At 34.8% G+C, this 20,246-nt stretch overlaps 2 protein-coding genes across 10 annotated transcripts in view; both read right to left on the reverse strand.

Annotated features, from left to right (window-relative positions):
- LOC108749409 (trehalase) overlaps positions 1–4,149 on the reverse strand; it is a 16,027-nt gene extending 11,878 nt beyond the window's left edge. For both annotated transcript variants that reach the window (XM_018488086.1, XM_018488087.1), the window contains exon 1: positions 3,817–4,149. In XM_018488086.1, the coding sequence (XP_018343588.1) occupies positions 3,817–3,953 (137 nt within the window). In that variant the 5' untranslated portion in view covers positions 3,954–4,149. The remainder of the gene's footprint in view (positions 1–3,816) is intronic.
- Positions 4,150–4,469: 320 nt separating this feature from the next.
- The window catches only part of LOC108749410, a 31,533-nt gene continuing 15,756 nt past the window's right edge, over positions 4,470–20,246 (reverse strand). For 5 of the 8 annotated variants that reach the window (XM_018488091.1, XM_018488089.1, XM_018488090.1 and 2 more), the window contains one exon: positions 4,470–4,680. In XM_018488091.1, coding sequence (XP_018343593.1) covers positions 4,483–4,680 — 198 coding nt within the window. In that variant the 3' untranslated portion in view covers positions 4,470–4,482. Of the gene's footprint in view, positions 4,681–6,749; positions 7,598–20,246 lie in introns of all 8 variants that reach the window. The other 3 variants (XR_001939366.1, XR_001939365.1, XR_001939367.1) reach the window with 3 other exon arrangements.

Genomic DNA, 20,246 nt, shown 5'->3' on the forward strand with positions numbered 1-20,246 from the left:
AACTTTTCATCTATTTCTAATTCTAAGAATATTATGAAAAGATGAAGAGTAAGTTGAACTGAGATTAATCTACATTGGTAGAAACGGGCATTAGACTGAAATGTCATTGCAGTCTCGGCCAAGAAGTGGCCTGATCGCGCCACTTTATTAAGACGTCATTCGAAAGATCTCCGGAAGATTCAATTTACTAAGCTCTAAGCGTGTTCGGCGTGCCGCCTCTCATATCCTACATCGTCGCGTTATCCTACACGCCACTATCATAATCAAGGATAGCTCAAACTCAAGGAATGTGTCTCGACAGAGATCAGCAAAGTTAATCGTTATCGCGATCAAATGTGCGCTCATTACCGGATATACCTGATGTTATCTCGGAGACGTGATTCGGATTTGCCTATATCGCGACACACTTATAAACTTTGATAAGCATGTTTACATCGTGTGATGCATAAGATACAAACAGCCTTGGTCTTCTTGAAAAACATTTTTGAAAAGAAAAACAACCGAATTTTGCGTCCGTGAATTAGCAAGTAATTCCATATCCTGTCGTTATCGGCAAATTGTGTTATCGTGATTCTTGAGCAGTTTAAGAAAAAAGTTATTATGTCTTTTTAAAGTAATTTTACCAAGAAATAAGTATCACATATATATTTTTTCACTGGACGATTTTTCTCTGCATTGCGGGGAAAATAGTACGTAGACTTGTCGAAATGGCGCACCGCCAAAATTCACGAGATTGCATACGAAAATGTTTAATATCTCTAGAAATCTCGATATGAGATAAATGCTCATGACTTAATTGACATTTTGCCCAGAATTCCTTCTAAAATTGTGCCAGTTGAATCGTTTATTATAAACTTCATTTTACGTAACAATAAAATTCGAAATTTTAATAATAGATGTTCAATGTCGAGTACGAGTATGTCGAATGGTATAGTAAATTTCCTCTGTTTGAATATGCAAAATTATGAGGAACACGATACACAATCACTGCTTTATCTAACATTACGTTAACAAGTCGGATACCCTTCATTGCTCGCTTTGTTTAAGAACCGTGACATATCTGCAAAAAGTAAAACAGTTTCGCAATTACGACAACCTGATTCTTTCTCATATCAATTCTGTAATCGTCTGGTTAAAAATATATATCGCATGTAAAGTATTTTTAGAGTTGTGTGCGTGCGCGCGCGCGCATGTTTGTGTGTGTGTGTGTGTGTGAGACTTCAACAATGTTTTCCCATTTACATTTAAACAAATATAACAATAATCCTCGATATGTACCAACCGCGGGATCTCGGCGGGCAGAGAACGAATGCCAAATCTTTAGATAGAGATGCTGGCGGCGCGTCATCGATCGTACGAGTGAAAAGTTTCCGTTGCAATTCGACGCACACCATTAGCATGTGCATACATACACATGCAAACGCTGTAAAGGTCACGCTCATTGTGCTTGCGGAACACGATAATTTAGAGCCCAACTTGCCACACGTTTGATTCCGGGACGAGGTTCATTGCTAAGGTCATTTCCCTAAATGCTCGCGTCACACGTGCTTGCTAATGCAATATCGCATATGCAATCCCGTCGGTTTAAAGCGACACAGATTCCTTAGTGCGTCAGAGAGACGATTATACTGTATAATGGCACTTTACATGAAAGAGGAAAGTACAAAGTTTGAGAAGCGGCACACGTACTCGAATCTAATAAGCATATTCCTCCCTCTCTCTCTCCAAAGTCGCATTAATGTTTATTCATTTCGTTAATTTTCCGCGATGAATGAAATTTTCACCTTTCGTCTACAATCTTTTCGAACTTAGTGCAAATTTTGATATTGTTCCAAAGTGTACATATGTAAAAATCTGAAAAAGTTCTTACATACTTCTGTAAATTTTAATAAAAATGAGGAATTTGTTTATTATATACAATAGAAACTGAATTGTATTTTACTTATTTTTTACAAATTTAAATTTATCTCTATCAGAGTTCACAATCAAAAAATTCATTGTACCTTTAAAATCTAATATTGCTGTTCGAAAGATTGTGATTTTCCTTAATTTATTTCCTAATAATAATTAATTTTTTATATTTTATTTAACATTGAAATGAAATAACAATAAAGAAGAAATACACACAAAGAAAAATAGCATATTGATCTAATTTTAGAAAAGCGGACTATTTTTCTACGTATGTTTCCGCAGCATGTGATTCGCGTCTATGTCAAAATAAAATAGGAATCACTTGGGCAAAGTCCCAAATAACAAAAACACGATGTTACGAACTTCATTTGTAAGTCATGAAGTGTTAGAAGAATGACATAATTTAAAAAAGTTAATAACATCGTCGAAAAAAATACATCTTACAAAGAAGTTGTACAACAAAAATGATCTCAAAAATTTTTAATAAAAATAATATTAAAAAATGAAAATTGAGAACAAGCGATTTTATTGCAAACAAAATTATTTGCAAATCCGTCGAGGAACTATAATATATGACACGACTATTTTTTATCGCATGTACAACGTGTTTCGTTGTCGACATGATATCATGTGAAGTCTCGTGACATTTCCTCGAGATGTCTGATGACCTAAGATTGGTCAGCTGTCGGAATTTGCTCATCTAATGTCGTAGTTTTTTCTGGTAACTAGCGAATATATTTAAATAAAATTAAAACTTTAAATTTTAAGATTCTGTAATTTATACGAACAATCTATTTGTTAAAAAAATACTCGTACAAATATATTCTACTTTCGAAAAAATCCATTTTTGAATTTATTAAGTTTTTTTTTATAATAATATTGCTGTTAGCAATCATACTAATATTTCTACTTTGTATCTTTCTACACATAATTAACTTCTGGCAACTACATAAATTTTCATTATAATCTCTATTTCTAGTTACAATAGTATAATTTTAAATCAAATGCAGATAAAAATAAGATGCGACAGCTACAAATATTTTTATACGCGACAAACAATTATAATGCGTAGTAATACATTTTATATTGTTTTAAATTAAAAAAATATATTTAAATAAGCATTGTTGGTGGTATGTAAAAACAATTAGCTAAAATTAGCTAAAATTAGCTAAAAAAATTAGCTAAATGACAAGCAATTCTTGTTTTTTTTTTTTTTTTTTTTTTTTTTACATAATAGTCCGTAGTTTCAAATGCACTTATAGAAAATACAATAATGCCTAAGTCCTAACTAATTTAGTCCGACGTCATTTTGTAATTCTATCTTCGCAAACGATGATCAATGATAATTAGTGAGATAAGTGTACGATAATTGGGATATAAAATTTTATACTATTATATCTCTAATATATCGGTTACGTATAAGTCAGTGGCGTAAAGCACTCGAATTCAAGTGTTTAACTATGATAGAATCTACATAAATTTACACTGAATGACAAAGCAGTTTTAGAAAAATTTCAAATGTTTTATTCAAGATTTCTTCTTCGAAATGTCTTCATTTTAATTAAGAATATTTGTCGATTAAATTAACGTGACATATTTATGAAGACAAGTAATAAAGAATTTAAAAAATATTCTCAATCGCCGATAGCTTTAAATTATAGACAGATCGTTAATGTTGAAAACTTTTCGCATCGTACAACGGAAAATGTGACTTGACCGCAATTTATCGCAGTTTCGAAGGCCGGCGGCAGCAGTATCGGTTTCTAACGACATTTAAGCAATTATCTGTTAACGAGTTACTTCATCACGTGGGCAAAAAAAAAAAGAGTGCGAGTTCGAATCAAGTTCTCAGGATGGATCGAGTGCAGAATAAATTTCGTTTGGTTGGTTCTCTGAGACACTTACCTTGAGCACGGGGGCGGTTTCGTCGTGCCCGTGTTATCCGCGATAGAAGTGCTCGGAAGAACGACGAGGAACATCAAGAGCGCAGCGTGCACCAGAGGACGAAACATCAAAACGGAGCATGTCGGGACCATGGCCATTTTTTTTTCGCTCTTTCGGTTTCGTACTACTGTATGTGCGTGCGTGTACGATCTACCTTTTTCTTTTTTTTTTTTCTTTCCTTTCTTGTTTGTTACTGCCGTGTATATGTTCGAACGAATATATCGCGATCCGGTTTTATGTTACACAAGCACGCGCGGAGAAGCACGGGCGCATCACTCTTTCTCTTGAGGTTTTACGGGAAAATGACGCGAAATGAAAACGAGAAAAATAAAAAACCAACAACGCGTGTACCGAAAGCCAGATTTTAACGGTCTCTCTCTCTCTCTCTCTCCGACTTTCCCTCTTTGCTTTCTATCGAAAGAACCGAAAAGCCGTCTCCTCGATGTTACGATATGCGCGTTTTCTTTTTTTTTTTTTAAACTTTTCTCTCGCTTTTCCTTCTCTCTCCTCCTCTTTCACTCTTGATCTAGTGACTCTGCTTTCTTCGCTAAACGTTTCTCCCCCGTTTTGTTCCTTTGTTGTTCGATTTATCCGTTTCTTTAATTTTTTTTTCTTTCTTTTTTTTGCTTAGACCCGGCTAGATTCGACCCAGCGGTGATTCGTGCTTCGCTCTTTCGAACGAGGGATACGAGGGTGATGGAGTGCGCGGATGATGATCCTGACGCGAGTGATCCTTACTTTTTCGTGATCGATTTCGGATGTGGGCCCACGAATTTTCGCAGCCGACGAGACGGTCTCAGCTCCAACAGCGAGGCCGCATCTCTCCTGCAACATAAAATGCAAAAACAGATATTAGACGTAGAAGTCGCGAGAGGAATTTTCGCTATCACAAATAATATCGCAATCACATACTTATGTCATTAACATTCTAATATCTTTCCTCGTAAAAGATTCCTTGCCGCGATGTACGATAAGACATATTTAAGATGATTGAAAAAGAATATTTACAACGTGTATCGTGTATATATATATATATATATATACACATTTGTGAAAACGAATCAAAATACTGGAATAATAAACGATGTTCTCAGAAATTAGAGAGAAACTTACGTTCCTTGCAATACGCGCATCGATAACTGTTCGGTTCTTGCTGCGTTTTTACGTCAAGGAAATGTAAAGTTGTTCGATGTAGTGATATGTAATAGGTTTAATATTAGAATCGGTAAATCGATTGCCGTACTCTCATTAGCTAATTGCACTCAGCGCATTTGAATTATGTGCTGAGTTATGATTTATCAGTCACGTTAAAACAATTGGATATGCATTATCGATAAATATGCACAATGAGGAACGATTCTGAGAATCTACCGGAAAGAATCAAATAACTCGCGAATAATTCGATGAATTCGTGAGAGGTTGATTACCCTGTTGCGATTTAATAAATAAAATAAAGAAAAAAAAGTGAGGCTTTTATAGATATTTTATAACTTTACAACCGTCAATTTTACTGCGACAAGGTTTCCGTCGTTTTTCGCGAGCGAAGTTGACCTCGACGAGAAACCTTGAATATCTAGAAACATTTCTCGGAGTATTAATTAAAAATAAAAATATACTTGGTTTTTTTTAATATATCACGTAATTAATTAATTGTAATTAATTAAATGTACAATGAAGATCTAACTACCTTGAGGAAATTAATCTGGAATTTAAATTATCTAATTATTATATATTTATAAAATTTAATAATAATAATGTATATTCAATTTATTAATCAGTAATAATTTATTTATGTTATAATATACATTATATGTTGTTAAAATTTAATAATTTAGTTCTAAAAAAATTTGTCATAATATATTCATTTAATTTAAATAGATAACAAACAATAAAAGATTAAATAAAAGATTAATGATTTTTGATAAAAACTATAAGAGATAAGGCTATGAAATTTGAATATTATGTGAAGTTGACAAATTCCGACCGAAAGTCTCAAGACGTGTTTTATTTTCTACATGATCGCTCGCCATTGAAACATGTATACAGCAACATGGTCGTTAAGTTTATCAATACCGGTCACCAAATTGACATCACTCGCGCTTATTTCCGTCCCTAAATGACACTGGCTACATTTAGCCACGGAGTAACATACGAGTGCTATACATGTCACCTGCTTCTTCTCGGTACAAATCAAGAAGGCAGATAAAGTTGATATTAAATAACGGCCCACAGTTATTATCAAATGATTGATTTCGCGTCATTGCAATTTAAAATCTTCTCTCTCTCTCTCTCTTTCTCGTCTTGCAATCGAATGTACAATTTAAAAATGTAGAAATGAAGATGCAAATACAATCGAAGTCCTATCATAAAATTCTACCTTGCAATTTATGCGACATGTGTATCGCAGAAACATAATCGTATCTTTCTGCGATATTTACTGTTACATGCTCTTTCTTCTAAAAGGTTAACAAATGTATGCTTTAAAAGGTTAATAACATGTGCTTTAGAAGGTTAATAAGTATATTACAAAAATAGAAAAGACAACTGTGTTTCCGAATATACGAAGCGCAATAAAGTATCGTAGTCAATTATTTGATTGATGATTCAACGGCATAGAATCACAAATTAACAGCAGTACGTTTCATCACTGCACGTTTTATACAGCATATTTTTGATGCTGTAATCCGTCACAATCTTACAGGAAAATTCTACAAGATTACAACAAACAAGAGCATAGTACAATTATAATAATTGCGTATGTATTCAATCCCCGCTTTGATCTCGTGTATTCGTGGTTCTCAGGAAAAAAATGATAAAAATACAATGAATCAGTAATTACGATTATTGCTGTAATTAGAGTATATCTCCTATCACGACGCGCGGGAACTACTTACGGGAAGCACGCAAGTTAACCTTCGCGTGTCTTTCCAATCTCCCAGTGAGACAGTCGTAACGTAGGCACCGTTGCGTTAAAAGGTTTTCCTTCAGCCTGCGTGATCGCTCCGCTCCTGATCGCGCGCCAGCTCGTCGCGCATAAAATTATCCCTCAAGAGCGTAATGGATCAGCAACGGGATCTCGTGCCTGGTCTAATTGTAGCCACCGATGCTGGACGATGAAACCTCCGGCATACGTGGGATGGAAACCGAGGAAAGAGGAACCGGGAAGCAGAGGAGAAAGCGACAGAAGAAGAAGGAGGAGAGGAAGAGCGAAAGAGGAAGGGAGGGAAGGGACACGCCGACAATGTACACTTTAGTCTCTCTCTCTCTCTCTCTTTCTCTTTCTTGCCGATGGGAATCCGACGATACCTCAGCTCCAGCAATGCACACGGTGCAACGTGCGTCGTGCGACTGATTCGCGCGTCCCACGCGGCTCGCCTTTTAAACGGCGTTACGTCACGCCGTGTACAAGTCGAGCCTCCGACAGCGCGATCATCGATTGGACCGCAACGCCGTGACAGTCTTGTCGATTGGTCGACGTGAGACACACACCCCGCGCCGGATTCAAATTTCAAATGCGTTCGCGAAACACGGAGTCGAGCGAGAGAGATCCGGATCCAGGAGAGACTGCTGCTGCTGCTGTTGCTGACGCGCGTTTCGGAGAATGAAAACAGATCCGTTGCGTGCAGACGGACGGTCGGGTGACAATGACCGAGGACTGAATCGCGGCTATCGTAGACGTGTAAGCGAAATTTTTCGGATGCGCATTTTCGACGGTCATGAGAGATCAGCGTCTGGGGACTTGCTGGGAAGAAGATAGAAGGGATATAAGTTTAGATATCCGAGCGTGAAATCTTAGATATCATTTTGGACATGTGTCACGTTTCGCGATAAATCTAAGGCTGGTATTCATAGTCTTATATTTAAGACCGTCCTAAGTACAGTAATAAAATTTCATAATCCCATTGCAGGCCGGTATTTACAGACGGTCCTTATTTCAATATTGTTTTAAGTAATGTCTTAAGATGGTCTTAAATGTAAGATCCGGTTATAAATACCGGCCACACACAGAGTCGTATTGGCATCTCAAGATTTTACTTTAGATGTTCTTGTAATAAGAACGGACGAATACCGACCTAAGAATTAAAATTGCAGCATCTCTTGCAATCGTCCCCGTTGACATTCATAAGTTCAAATTATTTTTGATACCCCAAGTAAAACTGTATGAAGGATATTATTTATTATTAGAACTTTCTTAGGAAAATGTCAAGTGGAAAAAAACACATACGTAAACGTTAACCGAGCTCTGACGTCTAAATTTGTAATTTCTCTTATTGGTATCTATGACGTCGATCGCTGGCGCAAATAGTGAAAGTATCGCAGAATCGTACGAAATTGTTGAGAACTCCATAATTGACGGAAGTGAGTTTCGGAAGTGACGTTTTAAATACAGTATATGTGTTCAAGGAACCGTTCTACTTAGCTGTAAAAAACAGACTGTTACAGCAATCGGAGGGTCTTTTTCCTTTCTCTCGGAGAGCCCATAAATTCGCTCGACACGGAACAAAGTATAAATTCGCGAAAGGCTGTGACAAAGACTGTACTGCCAGTACTGAAAATATAATTCACGTACACTATAGATTCAATATTGGCAGTGTATATCGGAACACGGTCCAAAACGATCATTCGTTTCGTGCAGGTAAAAAGTAGGCCGTTTGCCACGGTTCATTGACAGTAAGCGAAAATATACTTCAAGGTTACATCGACTATATACCGAAAGGAAGGTAATTAATTATGACACGGTAAAACGTACAATCGCGACGTAAACTGTTGAATTGTCGTGAATACATCATCATTCGTCGTAGTCGATAATATTGTATGTTAATCGTCTTTTCGCCACCACGTATTATTTATTCACGCGACGTGATAATAATCGTATCGACGTAAATCGTGACGGTCAAATAGAAGGAATGCACATAGCTCGCCTATTATTGCGCAATCAATGTTATATAATCCTTTTTATAATACTTTGAATCATCACATAAGCTTTCCTCTCACGTTTCTTGCAGATGAATAGGTCGCTAGTTACAGTATTTTAAACGGTGGTGAATACGTATGCACATTTGCTTGACATTTGTTTAATTATTCACCGTAAAGTACAAATTGTCTGGGGGACAAAGGATGAAACAACTGTATGGATGTTACTCATTGGCGGATAATTGCGCCCTCGTTTAACAAAATAGGACATACCATAATTAGATTGCACTTCACCTATTTTCGGTTCGATCATCCGCTTTAATCTCGATATCTTTTCTCATGCGTGTGTACAATTTCTACGACGAAAAATTGGCACGTTCTCTTTACTGCCACCATCATATATTCTCGCGATGTCGAAACAATTTTGGACCAAGAATCGCGCCGCTTTACGTAATCGCGGTCTTCCTTTTCTGCACCTTCAAGACAATTCAGATAGCCGACTTTCAAATCTTATGATGTATCATTTTAACTTTGTCCTTTAGCGAATTAAGCAAAAATAAAATGATACATCATGCGTATCGTGCGCTTTATAGAATGTAGTCAGATTCAGTTCGGCTTGACTTTACACATTCGAATTTTCCTATGACCGATCATAATTTAATAAAGCTACAGATCATTATGCGGTGCAATGATCCCAGTTGCAACATGTAACATTACTTTTCGTTGCATCATGCATTCGGACTGCGAACTAACACATGATAACTAAAATATAATTGCAGTTACTTATCTCCTCCTTGATACGATGAGTCTGATTAATTTCATGCAATTGAAACTTTACTTACAACGATATTGCGATTAAATCGCAGCTATCATTCTTTTCAATTTGCAACTTTTGTAATTTGTTACTTCCACGTATAATAAGAAGAATACCCAGCGTGAATGAATGTAATTAATATTTAATTCTTTTATCAAGTGCGATTGGCACAACAAGAACAATTATGATAATTAATCTGTTTGACAATTAATCTGTCGCTGTCTTAATGTATGTATTCTTTGCATTAAAGCGTTTAAAAGCGCTTTATTATCTACGGTTTACAGGTATAATTATTTCTGCGCGTATCTGCAAGTCTTTGGAGGTAATTAATTTGTCACGCGTCTTGCCGTAACGAATTTGCGCTTGTGAAAGAACTTATTACTTATTAACGGGGTATTCGCTGCTCGACGAGCAGAATCTGCTTTTCGCGGAAAAACCGGCTTACCGGACACGCGATACTCTTAAACAATTAACCGACTTAACCTCGTCTTAACTACTGTTCGGCGAAGCGTGGAGGAGATTAATTGCCGTGGGTATGAACTTTCTTTTAATACTTTCCCTCGGCGAGACGAGCCTTGTCGAGCGCGATCGGACGCCGTGACGTTTCTTACACGTGTAACATTCCGTTTTAATCGAATTGCGCAAACGTAAAAATTGCAAAATCGATTCCTGGTATACTTTTCTCTTACTTATCGTCGCAAATTAGAGCCATTTTTGCGGGCTAAGTAAGAGGAGAATTTCACAGACGCCGCACGCAAAACTTCCAATAAAAACCGATGGCAAAACCGATGGCAAAACCGATTATAAAAAGTTGGCGATTGCATCGTATTTTTTAAATATCACAAAAAATGAGTATCTCAAAATAATAATTATACATAACTAGAAATAGGAAATCTAAGTGGTAGCTGCATACGCATTAAGTATATTTTTGCAATTTAATAAGAATTAAAATATCCAAAAAATTAGAAATCCTTACTAGTTTCACAATGCAAAATTAAATACACGTAAATATTAAGAGGTAATATTGGTGGAACCTGAAAGGTGGGACTTGAAAGTGTCGGAATTAACATTCTGGTGTGAGATATCGGGTTGATAACGTTAGTCTTACTCTTATCATTAAGAAAATACATTAAGCATCGAGAGCGAATTCATTTGCGAAATTAGATTCACATTGAAGATAATTTACGCTTTGAAAAACGAAAGAAATCCGCGCTCTGTCGAGAGCAACTTCCTATTTATGAATGCAAGGTGCAAACCTTACGAGCCGTCATATAATAAATTATACCTCAACACCTTGAATGAGTAATGCAGAAGAAATAAGGATTTCGAGCAGCTGAGCGAAATTTATGAACGTAACATAAAAGATACCAGCGGTGAAATCACTGTACCTTCCATTGCAATTCAATCGTTCTCGCTTACGAGGATTATTAAATTCCAATCGTTGAAATTTCTTTTTCCTCTTGTTTGAAGGTGACTCAAACGGTAAGAGGCGCAAGATTCGAACACTGGAGGCACAGCCAAAGGTGGCACGAGATATTGCGTTACGGCGCCTTCGCACTTACAATTAATCGCGACACGCCGCGGTCGAGTGGACATCGTTTTAGCGACAATCATTCTATTGGCTATTTTTAGCCGGAAATAGGTCGGTGCGCGGAGGGTTGGATGGCAATAAGAGGCCATGCTCAATAGTTTCTGCCGGCGGGTATCGTCGCCGAGCCACGAGGCTCGAATCACCGCTGCTCGAATCAATCATCCTCATGGATGCCTTTTCGTCATCTAGTCTTTATATTTCGCGATTAGAATCTTTAGCCCACGCAGCGTTAATGACATATTTCTTTATGTCTTACAAAAAAAAAATATGAAGAAAATACCGCGCAAAATTGCTGCAACAGCGAGCTGATGGGACTTTGTAGCTTCCGAATCGCATCAATCTGTCGCAGCAATTATTGCAAACGATGTTTTTTCAGTGATTCATGACTGAAAAACGTCGCTGACAGAATATAAAGTATCGCTGGATATGCGAAGGAACTGCTAATTTAGATGTCGCGATAAGTTCGGACATTAAATTGTTCCAGATAGGCTTATCGTACAGAAAATGATTAACATACATATAATTATTAAATATTCACAATTATATACTAAATTTAAGCCAATGTGATATCTCGGAGAGAATCGGTAATAAATATTTGTTTGAATAATTTTGAGTAAATATTTACTAAATGTAAACATATACATTTGATACAAAAACCATTAATTTGGTTTAACTATCATTTTTTTTATTAAGTAAATATTAAGTAAATTTTATTAAGTAAATATTTATTTATTGTAAGTAAACGTTTACTCACAGTTACAGTAGTATTCAGAGAAATATGTATTAAGATTTAATAAATTTTTTTCCAGTGTAGCGATTGTGAGTGGTCGAAAAGTAATTGCCAATTACAATCGCAATCTAATCGGCAATTGCCTAATGCGATTACAGTTTTAAGGCGATTAAATATTAATAAGAGATCAGAATAATTACGAGAGTAATAATGGAACAATCATATGGAAGCATGCTAAATACAACTAGAGATAATTCCAAGGATCCTAAATTCGAATCTCAATCAACTCGTTTATGTTTCCATATCCGTCCTATAATAATAACAATCTTATGATTGTTTCGCTCTAATGTGAATTACAAAATCTCGCTCGCAATACACTAACTTTCATCAATTAGTTACGACCTTGTAATTTATTGGAAGCGTAGGATCATGGGAATGTTAAATGCCTTGTTCTTTGTCAGATCCAGCTAATATCTTACATAGTATAGAGAAAATAAGACAAGCGGAAAGATTTGCCATTATGATCAAAGAAGCTGAAGAATTAAATGAAACATTTAGCTTCTCAATATCAGAACGATAAAGTTTATAAAAAAATCTAACAAAGATACATCCACGAGATAGGTATAGACATGTTTAAATTCGCCGATTAATATAGACCGATTAACGACGACGGTTAATGGATGTTCTCGTGTATGATAAATATATTTGAATTTGTGATGAGCTAGAATCGTCGGTGTTTATGCTTATGTGACGAGTTGTGCATCCCGTACTTATCTCTTTCCGGCAAACCTTCTCTTCTTTTTTTTTCGGCGAGACTCTTCATCCACCAACTTCTGACAGAATCAGCATTGATAAATTTCTATCATATCTATTACACATAAAACTGATATGCCAAAGATTATACCAAGTTTTTTCTGGAATAATCAGCATTAATAAATTTCTGTTATATCTATTTCTTTTTATACATAAATTTCATATGCAAAATATTATATTATAGCTCAAAATCCTTAAATAAATATTCTACATTTTAAAATAACTAAAAAATTTAATCCTTCTTTTTGCATAAATTAATAATCATCAATATAATAACCAATAAATAGTTGGCTATACTATGTATTAATTATAATTATAATCAGATGTAATAATAATTAAATTGATTAAGTTTTTTAGTATGAATATTAACTTATTATTGCGTGTCTTTAATTTTTGCATTCAATGTATTGAAATTAATACACTCAAGTCGGGTGCGTTTCCATTGCAAAAAATTGACAAAAAATCGCAGGTGTGATGCAACAATTTAGGCTTGTGTCATCAAGTAAGTAAAAATGAATAACATTTATCACGCTCATCAATTAACACATACATACATCTAGGATTACGTAAAACTATTTATTTTCGTCGCACATCCAAAGGATGTTTCTATGCAGAGTTGAATTATGGAGCGAATTACGTTTTGTCTTTCTATTTTTCCCAAAGTGATCAATCATCCCTAGTCTTAGATTATTACGAGAATAATTAAAATATCGTTAAATATGTATGGCCTGCGCTCGTTTCATGCAAGCTTAATTTAAAAATACACGGAAAAAAATGATTTTGCTATGAAAACAATGAGATTTAAATGTCAAATTTGTTTGTTGTTTATAACAAATTTGTATATTTGACAAATATTTTACATTTGTTGCAAATAATTTTTATAGCGAGTATAAAAAAGAATAAATATTTATTACACCTGTAAATAATTTATGATCCCTATATTTACAAATGAAATTTGCCGTTATGACATAGGATTAGCGTTCGTAGCAAATTTTTTTTCTCCGTGTATAAAAAACGAGAAGTGTATAAAATTTCGAGAAGAAAATATTTTTGGCAAGCTTATTAATAAATTAACATCTAATCTGAGCATACTTTTCTTATTCAAATGGATTCACGAAAATTGAGTATATATTATGTTTTATGACTTGGGGCTGATTCACACTTGATTCGATTGGAACGAAGTTGCTGCAAACGAACTTAATTCGCAATGAGAAAGGTCGAGTTGATCAGCGGATAATTATTGTATTAATAGCAGTAGGCGACGGCTATGAGGCGTCATAGATTTAATTATCACAATCTGTAGCGATACTGTCATTAAGCAATTCAGGAACTCGTCATCATCTATTCAATACAACTAGTACGTATCTGCGTAAATACAGCTCGCCACCACTCAATACATGTGCACTTCGTCGGAGATTGTATGCTCCTACACGATATCAATTTCTCAGACAGTCGGAAAACTAATCAGAAAATCAATCGATAAAATGACGTCAATGAACGGCACGCGTCGGTTAAACCTCTCTGATACAAGGATAGATTGACTGCGGTCAGTAATAAATAGTTTTGCACCTGATTCTTCGATAAGATTAATTCATATACTTAGGTAGATCTAATAAGAAACTAAGGGCAAGACTAGATAATATTAAAGAATTTTACAACAGTTGGAAAGCTGTTTTTTCTGCGAAATGCAGCCATTCCTTGCCTTTGCGTGGATCATAGCGTTATAAAAATGTGTCGACAAGTATATAGTAAGGAAACTAGAAAAATATAAGCGATCAATTAGTATGGAAATGACTTTTCTTTTCTCACGCGAATATAGGACGAGTCTCGATAGAGGAAGGTGTCATCACACGCAGGTAAGCGTAACGTCATCGATTTGAGCCTACATATGCATTCCCCAGTACTCATCGATGACGCAATGCGCGTCGATTAAAGATCGCTAATACATTTAAATCACGTAGAAATAATATATGACTATTCAGGAACGATTCAATGGAAAACAACGGGGAGTTACGAACGTATCCGCCTACGGAGAAGGATACTCGTCGTCGAATTAATCATTCCTAGCTGACTGGAAGCGTGAGAATTCATTTTGTACACACACACACACACACGCACGCACGCACGCACGCACGCACGCACGCACGCACGCACGCACGCACGCACGCACGCACGCACGCACGCACGCACGCACGCACGCACGCACGCACGCACGCACGCACGCACGCACGCACGCACGCACGCACGCACGCACGCACGCACACACACACACACACACACACAGAGTGCAACGTCGTCGAGCTGTCGGAGGAAAATATAAAAGAAAAAGAAGGGGGATAAGTTGCAATTACGCAATGCACGATTTTCAATTATGCAAATTGTTTTATCGATCGACAAGAAAAAGCGCACGAAAACGAATAAGATGAATGTTTCGTGATATCGAGACTAGACTGAATCCAGTTTATAGTAATTAAATTCTCTCATAGAAAATATACGTTCTGTATGATTGTTGGCAACGATCTTAATTTATTGCTCAATCGATTTCATCGGAACTGGATTCGCGGTTTTCTTGTCTTGCAACGAATGTCGTACGCGAGATTTATTATGTAATATGTGATTGTGTGTTTTCTACTGAACCTTGGAGGCAACGTTAGATTGACATAATTCCGAGTGATAATAATGCATTCCGCGATGTTGAGAATAATGAATATGTATTATAAGTCACATTCAGATGAAAGGCTAATGATAAAAACTTACAATCGAGAAATTGAATTAAAGACACAATTCCTCTTTAATGCAATTAATAAAATTGTTGCCACACAATTAATGAAAGATTTAATATCTTACATAACATTGATTCTATATATTTTATCTAATTTAATATACAGAAAGGATTACGTATAAATGAAAGATTTTTTAATAAAATTTATATATTACATCAAGTGCCTTTATTTAAAAAATTGCTATACTTTTTCAATTTACATCTCATCATTTATAGAATAAAAAGATGTTTAATTTTTTAAAGAAAAATAAATAAAACAACTTTTTCATTTGTTTCTTTAAAAGCGAAAGAATGAAAATTGCTTTATTTTAGATTTTACGTATATTATAGATTTTTTTAGTATTTTCGTACGTTAATTTTTTTAAGAATAAGACCTTTAATAAAGATATAAGTGTATGTGAATCCGCAGTGCATCGAACTCGGTGTAGATTTATTAGATAGAAATAACTATGCAAATCAATCCTACGGGATGCAAATTTTTCATTCATGAGAAGAAACGGTACTGCCATCTTCTGATACGAGCTTACGATAAAAGGATTTGCATACCGATGGATAAGAAACCATCGATAAAGATGCCGTCGATAAAGCAGAAGACGGTTTATCAGTCGGTAAAAAAAAGATAAATGCATGAATTATTATCTGCTGCAACATACAATTTTTATCTTTGCGCAATTGTGTAGAGACGGTCAATAAATTGCAAAAACAAATAATAATAAATAACCAAATTGCAAAAAATTATACAATATTTTGCTCGTATACATAGACTATAAAATCATCAAAAAAAAATAAAACAAAAGAGCATTAAAGAGAGAAAGAAAAATATTATCTATAATTTAACTCGATAAAATAAAAAAATTGTTGATAATTATTTTCATATGTATGGAATATTGTTAATCATTAATAATTGCAAATTATACAAAAATGCAGCTCTATTATGATCGGTCACATTTCGACTAATCGTAAACGCACTTCTGAGAATATTCCTTCGCGTGCGAAAATAAAGAATTCTCCGAATTCTGGCCAACGCAAAATTCGCAAACATGAGCGCGTCATTCGAAAGTGAATGGTCGACAGTCACGTGTAGGCTGTCCACTTGTCACAATCCTAATGAAGATAAGCCGTTGCTACGTTAAACTCCCACGCACAAATTTTTAGCGAATAATGTATCATGTTTTACGTCATGTTTTACGTAAAACTCACTTCGATGTATTTAGTGCAACTTCGGATGGTCTTTACAACAGCGCAAAATAGCAACCATGTGTTTAGTACTTTTATCTTATCCGTTTGAAATTTGTTTCGCGCATCTAAAAAAAAACGCAAAAGTACATTTAGTGTTTAAAAAAATGCAAAAGTACATTTAGCAAAATATGCGATAACACAGACTTGTCGACGCGCTAGTACTATACGTCACATAATCGTATGTATACATTAAGCTTATTCTACAATTGTGTAAATGTAATTGTAAGTGGTGTGGTTTTAAAAATTCACACCAATCACAGCCGAAAATAAGGAGAATATTTAACTGAAATTGGTCAATTTTTATAACTACATCACTTACAACTACATTTACGCAAATTATAGAATAAACTTTACTTATATTGAAAACTTTGTAGTTGCAATTTTTGCAAGTTAAATATCTCAAAGAAACCATTACAGGTGTAAAGCTGTTTTTTTAAATTGTAAAAAAGGACTTTTCGCAAAACGGCATTCGCAAAACGATATTTGCGAAATGTATGCTATGGAAAATTTTAACTCTGTCAAGCACGATGAACCAATCAGCCTCGACCAATTTGCAGGGGAGAGATAAAATAATAAAGAACGCAATAGAGAGAATACGCCGGTCTGCAATTATTTCATTGTGCCGCGTGACGTCAACGAAATATGTTCACCAATCGCGTAAGAGACGCGAGTGATCCTCAAGGCGAAATTGGCGAGCGAATATCAGCGGTATATCAGCGCAAGCTCAATTAACATTGATTTCGCGATCGTAGGCGACACTGACCCTTCACCTCCGACAATGACGATTAATTGCTAACGTCAGACATCATATGAAAAAAATTCTGATCGAATTTAAGGATCGAGAGATGCAATCCTTCTTCTCGTAATCTAAAGCGTACAAAAATATCTTTAAAAAAAATCTTTTTTATAATTCTCATTACATATAACATATATTTTGTATAATTATATTATAATTTATAAAATTTGTAAAAATATTTTGTAGATAATTAAATCTTGAGATTTTATTACCAGAAAAAGAAACACATCTTCCACACAATGAGCATACATGTGATTCGAAAATTAAGAAAAGTTCAAGAAAATCATTTTAAAAATTGAAGTAAATTTCAGTAATGGCTTTTGTTCAGGAAAATCACTTATAACTACAAATTATTTAACGCGCATGTAACACGGAATCACATAAGGATGCGATTCATGATAGATTACTATCGATCGTTAGCAGATATTCGGATTTTTGCATGTAATCATTCTCAGATTCCGGATGAAGAAACGCCCGCGTAGTGATTCTGCGAAGATGTGAGTCACTCTAAAAATCCGATTGATTAGAAGCACCTGGGCTTATATTCTTGAATATATGGCCGGTAATCATGTAGTGGGTTTTTATATTTAAAATCGTCTTAAATACAGTCTTAAGATGTCATAAATTATACCGTCTTAAGACGTGATTTAAGACTTGAAATAAGAGTATAACTATAAATATCAATTTATATTGCTTACAAAAATCTCTAACATATACATGTATAACGTATGTTATAATATATTTTCGTATGCGACATTTTTTGAAAATAAAGTTCAAGCAAATCGTTTTTAACGACTAAAATCATCCGAATTAATTATCCACAAACAAATAGCAAATGCATACGTTGTTTATACGTTCGACGAGGATTGCAAGTCAACTCGAGTGAAGAATTATAATTGCAAAGAAGCAAAATTAATTAGTTGCAAGTTGCACTGTGCTGTTTCATAGAATATTAAATAATCGTGATTGTTCGCGTAACATAATTAATTAATATCAAATAAATTTCTAATCTTGTTGCGAGCAATTTTCTCCAATAAGCTGTGGAATAGCATGAATAAATACATTTTACGTTTTGTTAGTATATCTCTCTTTCGAAAGATAAGATATAATTCTTAGGGTCTCCTCCGTACAATAAAAAGAACTGGGAACAGGGAACAGAGAATAAGAATTTCAACATATCAGAAACTGTGTATTCCACAATACATGATTTCTGATAGGTTGAAATTCTTATTCTCTGTTGTCTGTTCCTTGTTCCTTTTATTTGTGCGGAGTCCCATACAGTCAACTTTGTCATTGAAAGCCTTTGTAGCTTCTATAATCACTTGTGTCCTCGATATTTCCCGACGAGATAATTACGAAACTTGATGTAGATACACATACGTACAATGTTAACTACGCGCTAATTTATAGATGCCACAAAGTCCTCTCGCGATTCTGATCGATGAAACTGCAGTGATAGAAATGCTACAATACCAGAGCAGATGTTGATATACAGGTCGCTAACAAAGGTAAAAGTAGCACTACTTTCCATCTGATCGATCGTAAAACTTTGTGCTACTTCACATTACGCTTTCGAAATCCTCACGTTATTATAATCTTCTATCTCTTTAAACACTTTTTATCTTATTAACCATATCATCAAGCTTATTTTTCTTGCATTGACACAACTTGTTTTGTAACATATTGCGTGGAAAATAAGTAAACTGACAAAAAGTTAAAATAATAATAATGTTAATCAGGTGACGAACAGTTGTAAGTGATTTCATTAATATGAGGCTAAAGTCCGCGAGATATGTACATACATCCGACTATTACATCATCTACGTGTAGATAGTGCGACGTGTGTAAAAACCGATGACGCAAGTAATTAAAATTTAACCGTAGAAATATTTAACGGCATCACGATTACTTTTGCTCATTCTGAATTTCTAACATAACGTTAAAATATCTCTTACGACTCGGTCTATAAATTACGGATTGAAAACTACAAGTTCTGAACAAACGGGTTGAGAACCAGTTTACTTGGACGAGCCCCTCGGCCGACAGTCAATCTATCCAATCAACGGCTTTCTTGCTATGACGTTGCGAGTCATCAAGTCATCAAGTTCAAGCAGGTTGATTCGTCGGTTCGCGTGTTACTCATTACGGGACGCTTTATTGATAAATCGGTCAAAGTCACGTATATTGCTTCAATTGTTACGGCAATCGAGACTTACCGGTTCGCTAAACAATGTCATCAAAAGTGTAACTATTAAATTAGTCGCCAACGTCAATCTCTTTCCGCAATCGTCTAATAATAGATTCTTTAAACTGAAATCGATTTTGGAAACAGGTCGAGATATTTTCAGTGCTTGAACTGACAATTAAAAATTAAGAGAAGTAAAAGCTTTCGGGAAACTATAAATTTCCAAAGTATTTATTAATCATTATTCAAGGTATTATGCATAATACATTATTCAATGTATTATGCATTTTTTAACAAAAAATTAAAAAATTACAAATTTTCCTATATTGTATTTGAAAGTAATACAAAAAGTTTAGTAGCAATTTAGAACCAGAATAAAAAATTATTTAAATAAGTAGACATGTTTTTAAAAAATAATTAAAATAAAATTAGAAAATTTTCATTTAAATTAGAAAATTGTATTGTTAAACATAAATATTAATCTCTCTCTCTCTCTCTCTCTCTCTCTCTCTATATATATATATATA

Source organism: Trachymyrmex septentrionalis, unplaced genomic scaffold, assembly GCF_001594115.1.
Source record: "Trachymyrmex septentrionalis isolate Tsep2-gDNA-1 unplaced genomic scaffold, Tsep1.0 scaffold29, whole genome shotgun sequence".
NCBI lineage: Eukaryota > Metazoa > Arthropoda > Insecta > Hymenoptera > Formicidae > Trachymyrmex > Trachymyrmex septentrionalis.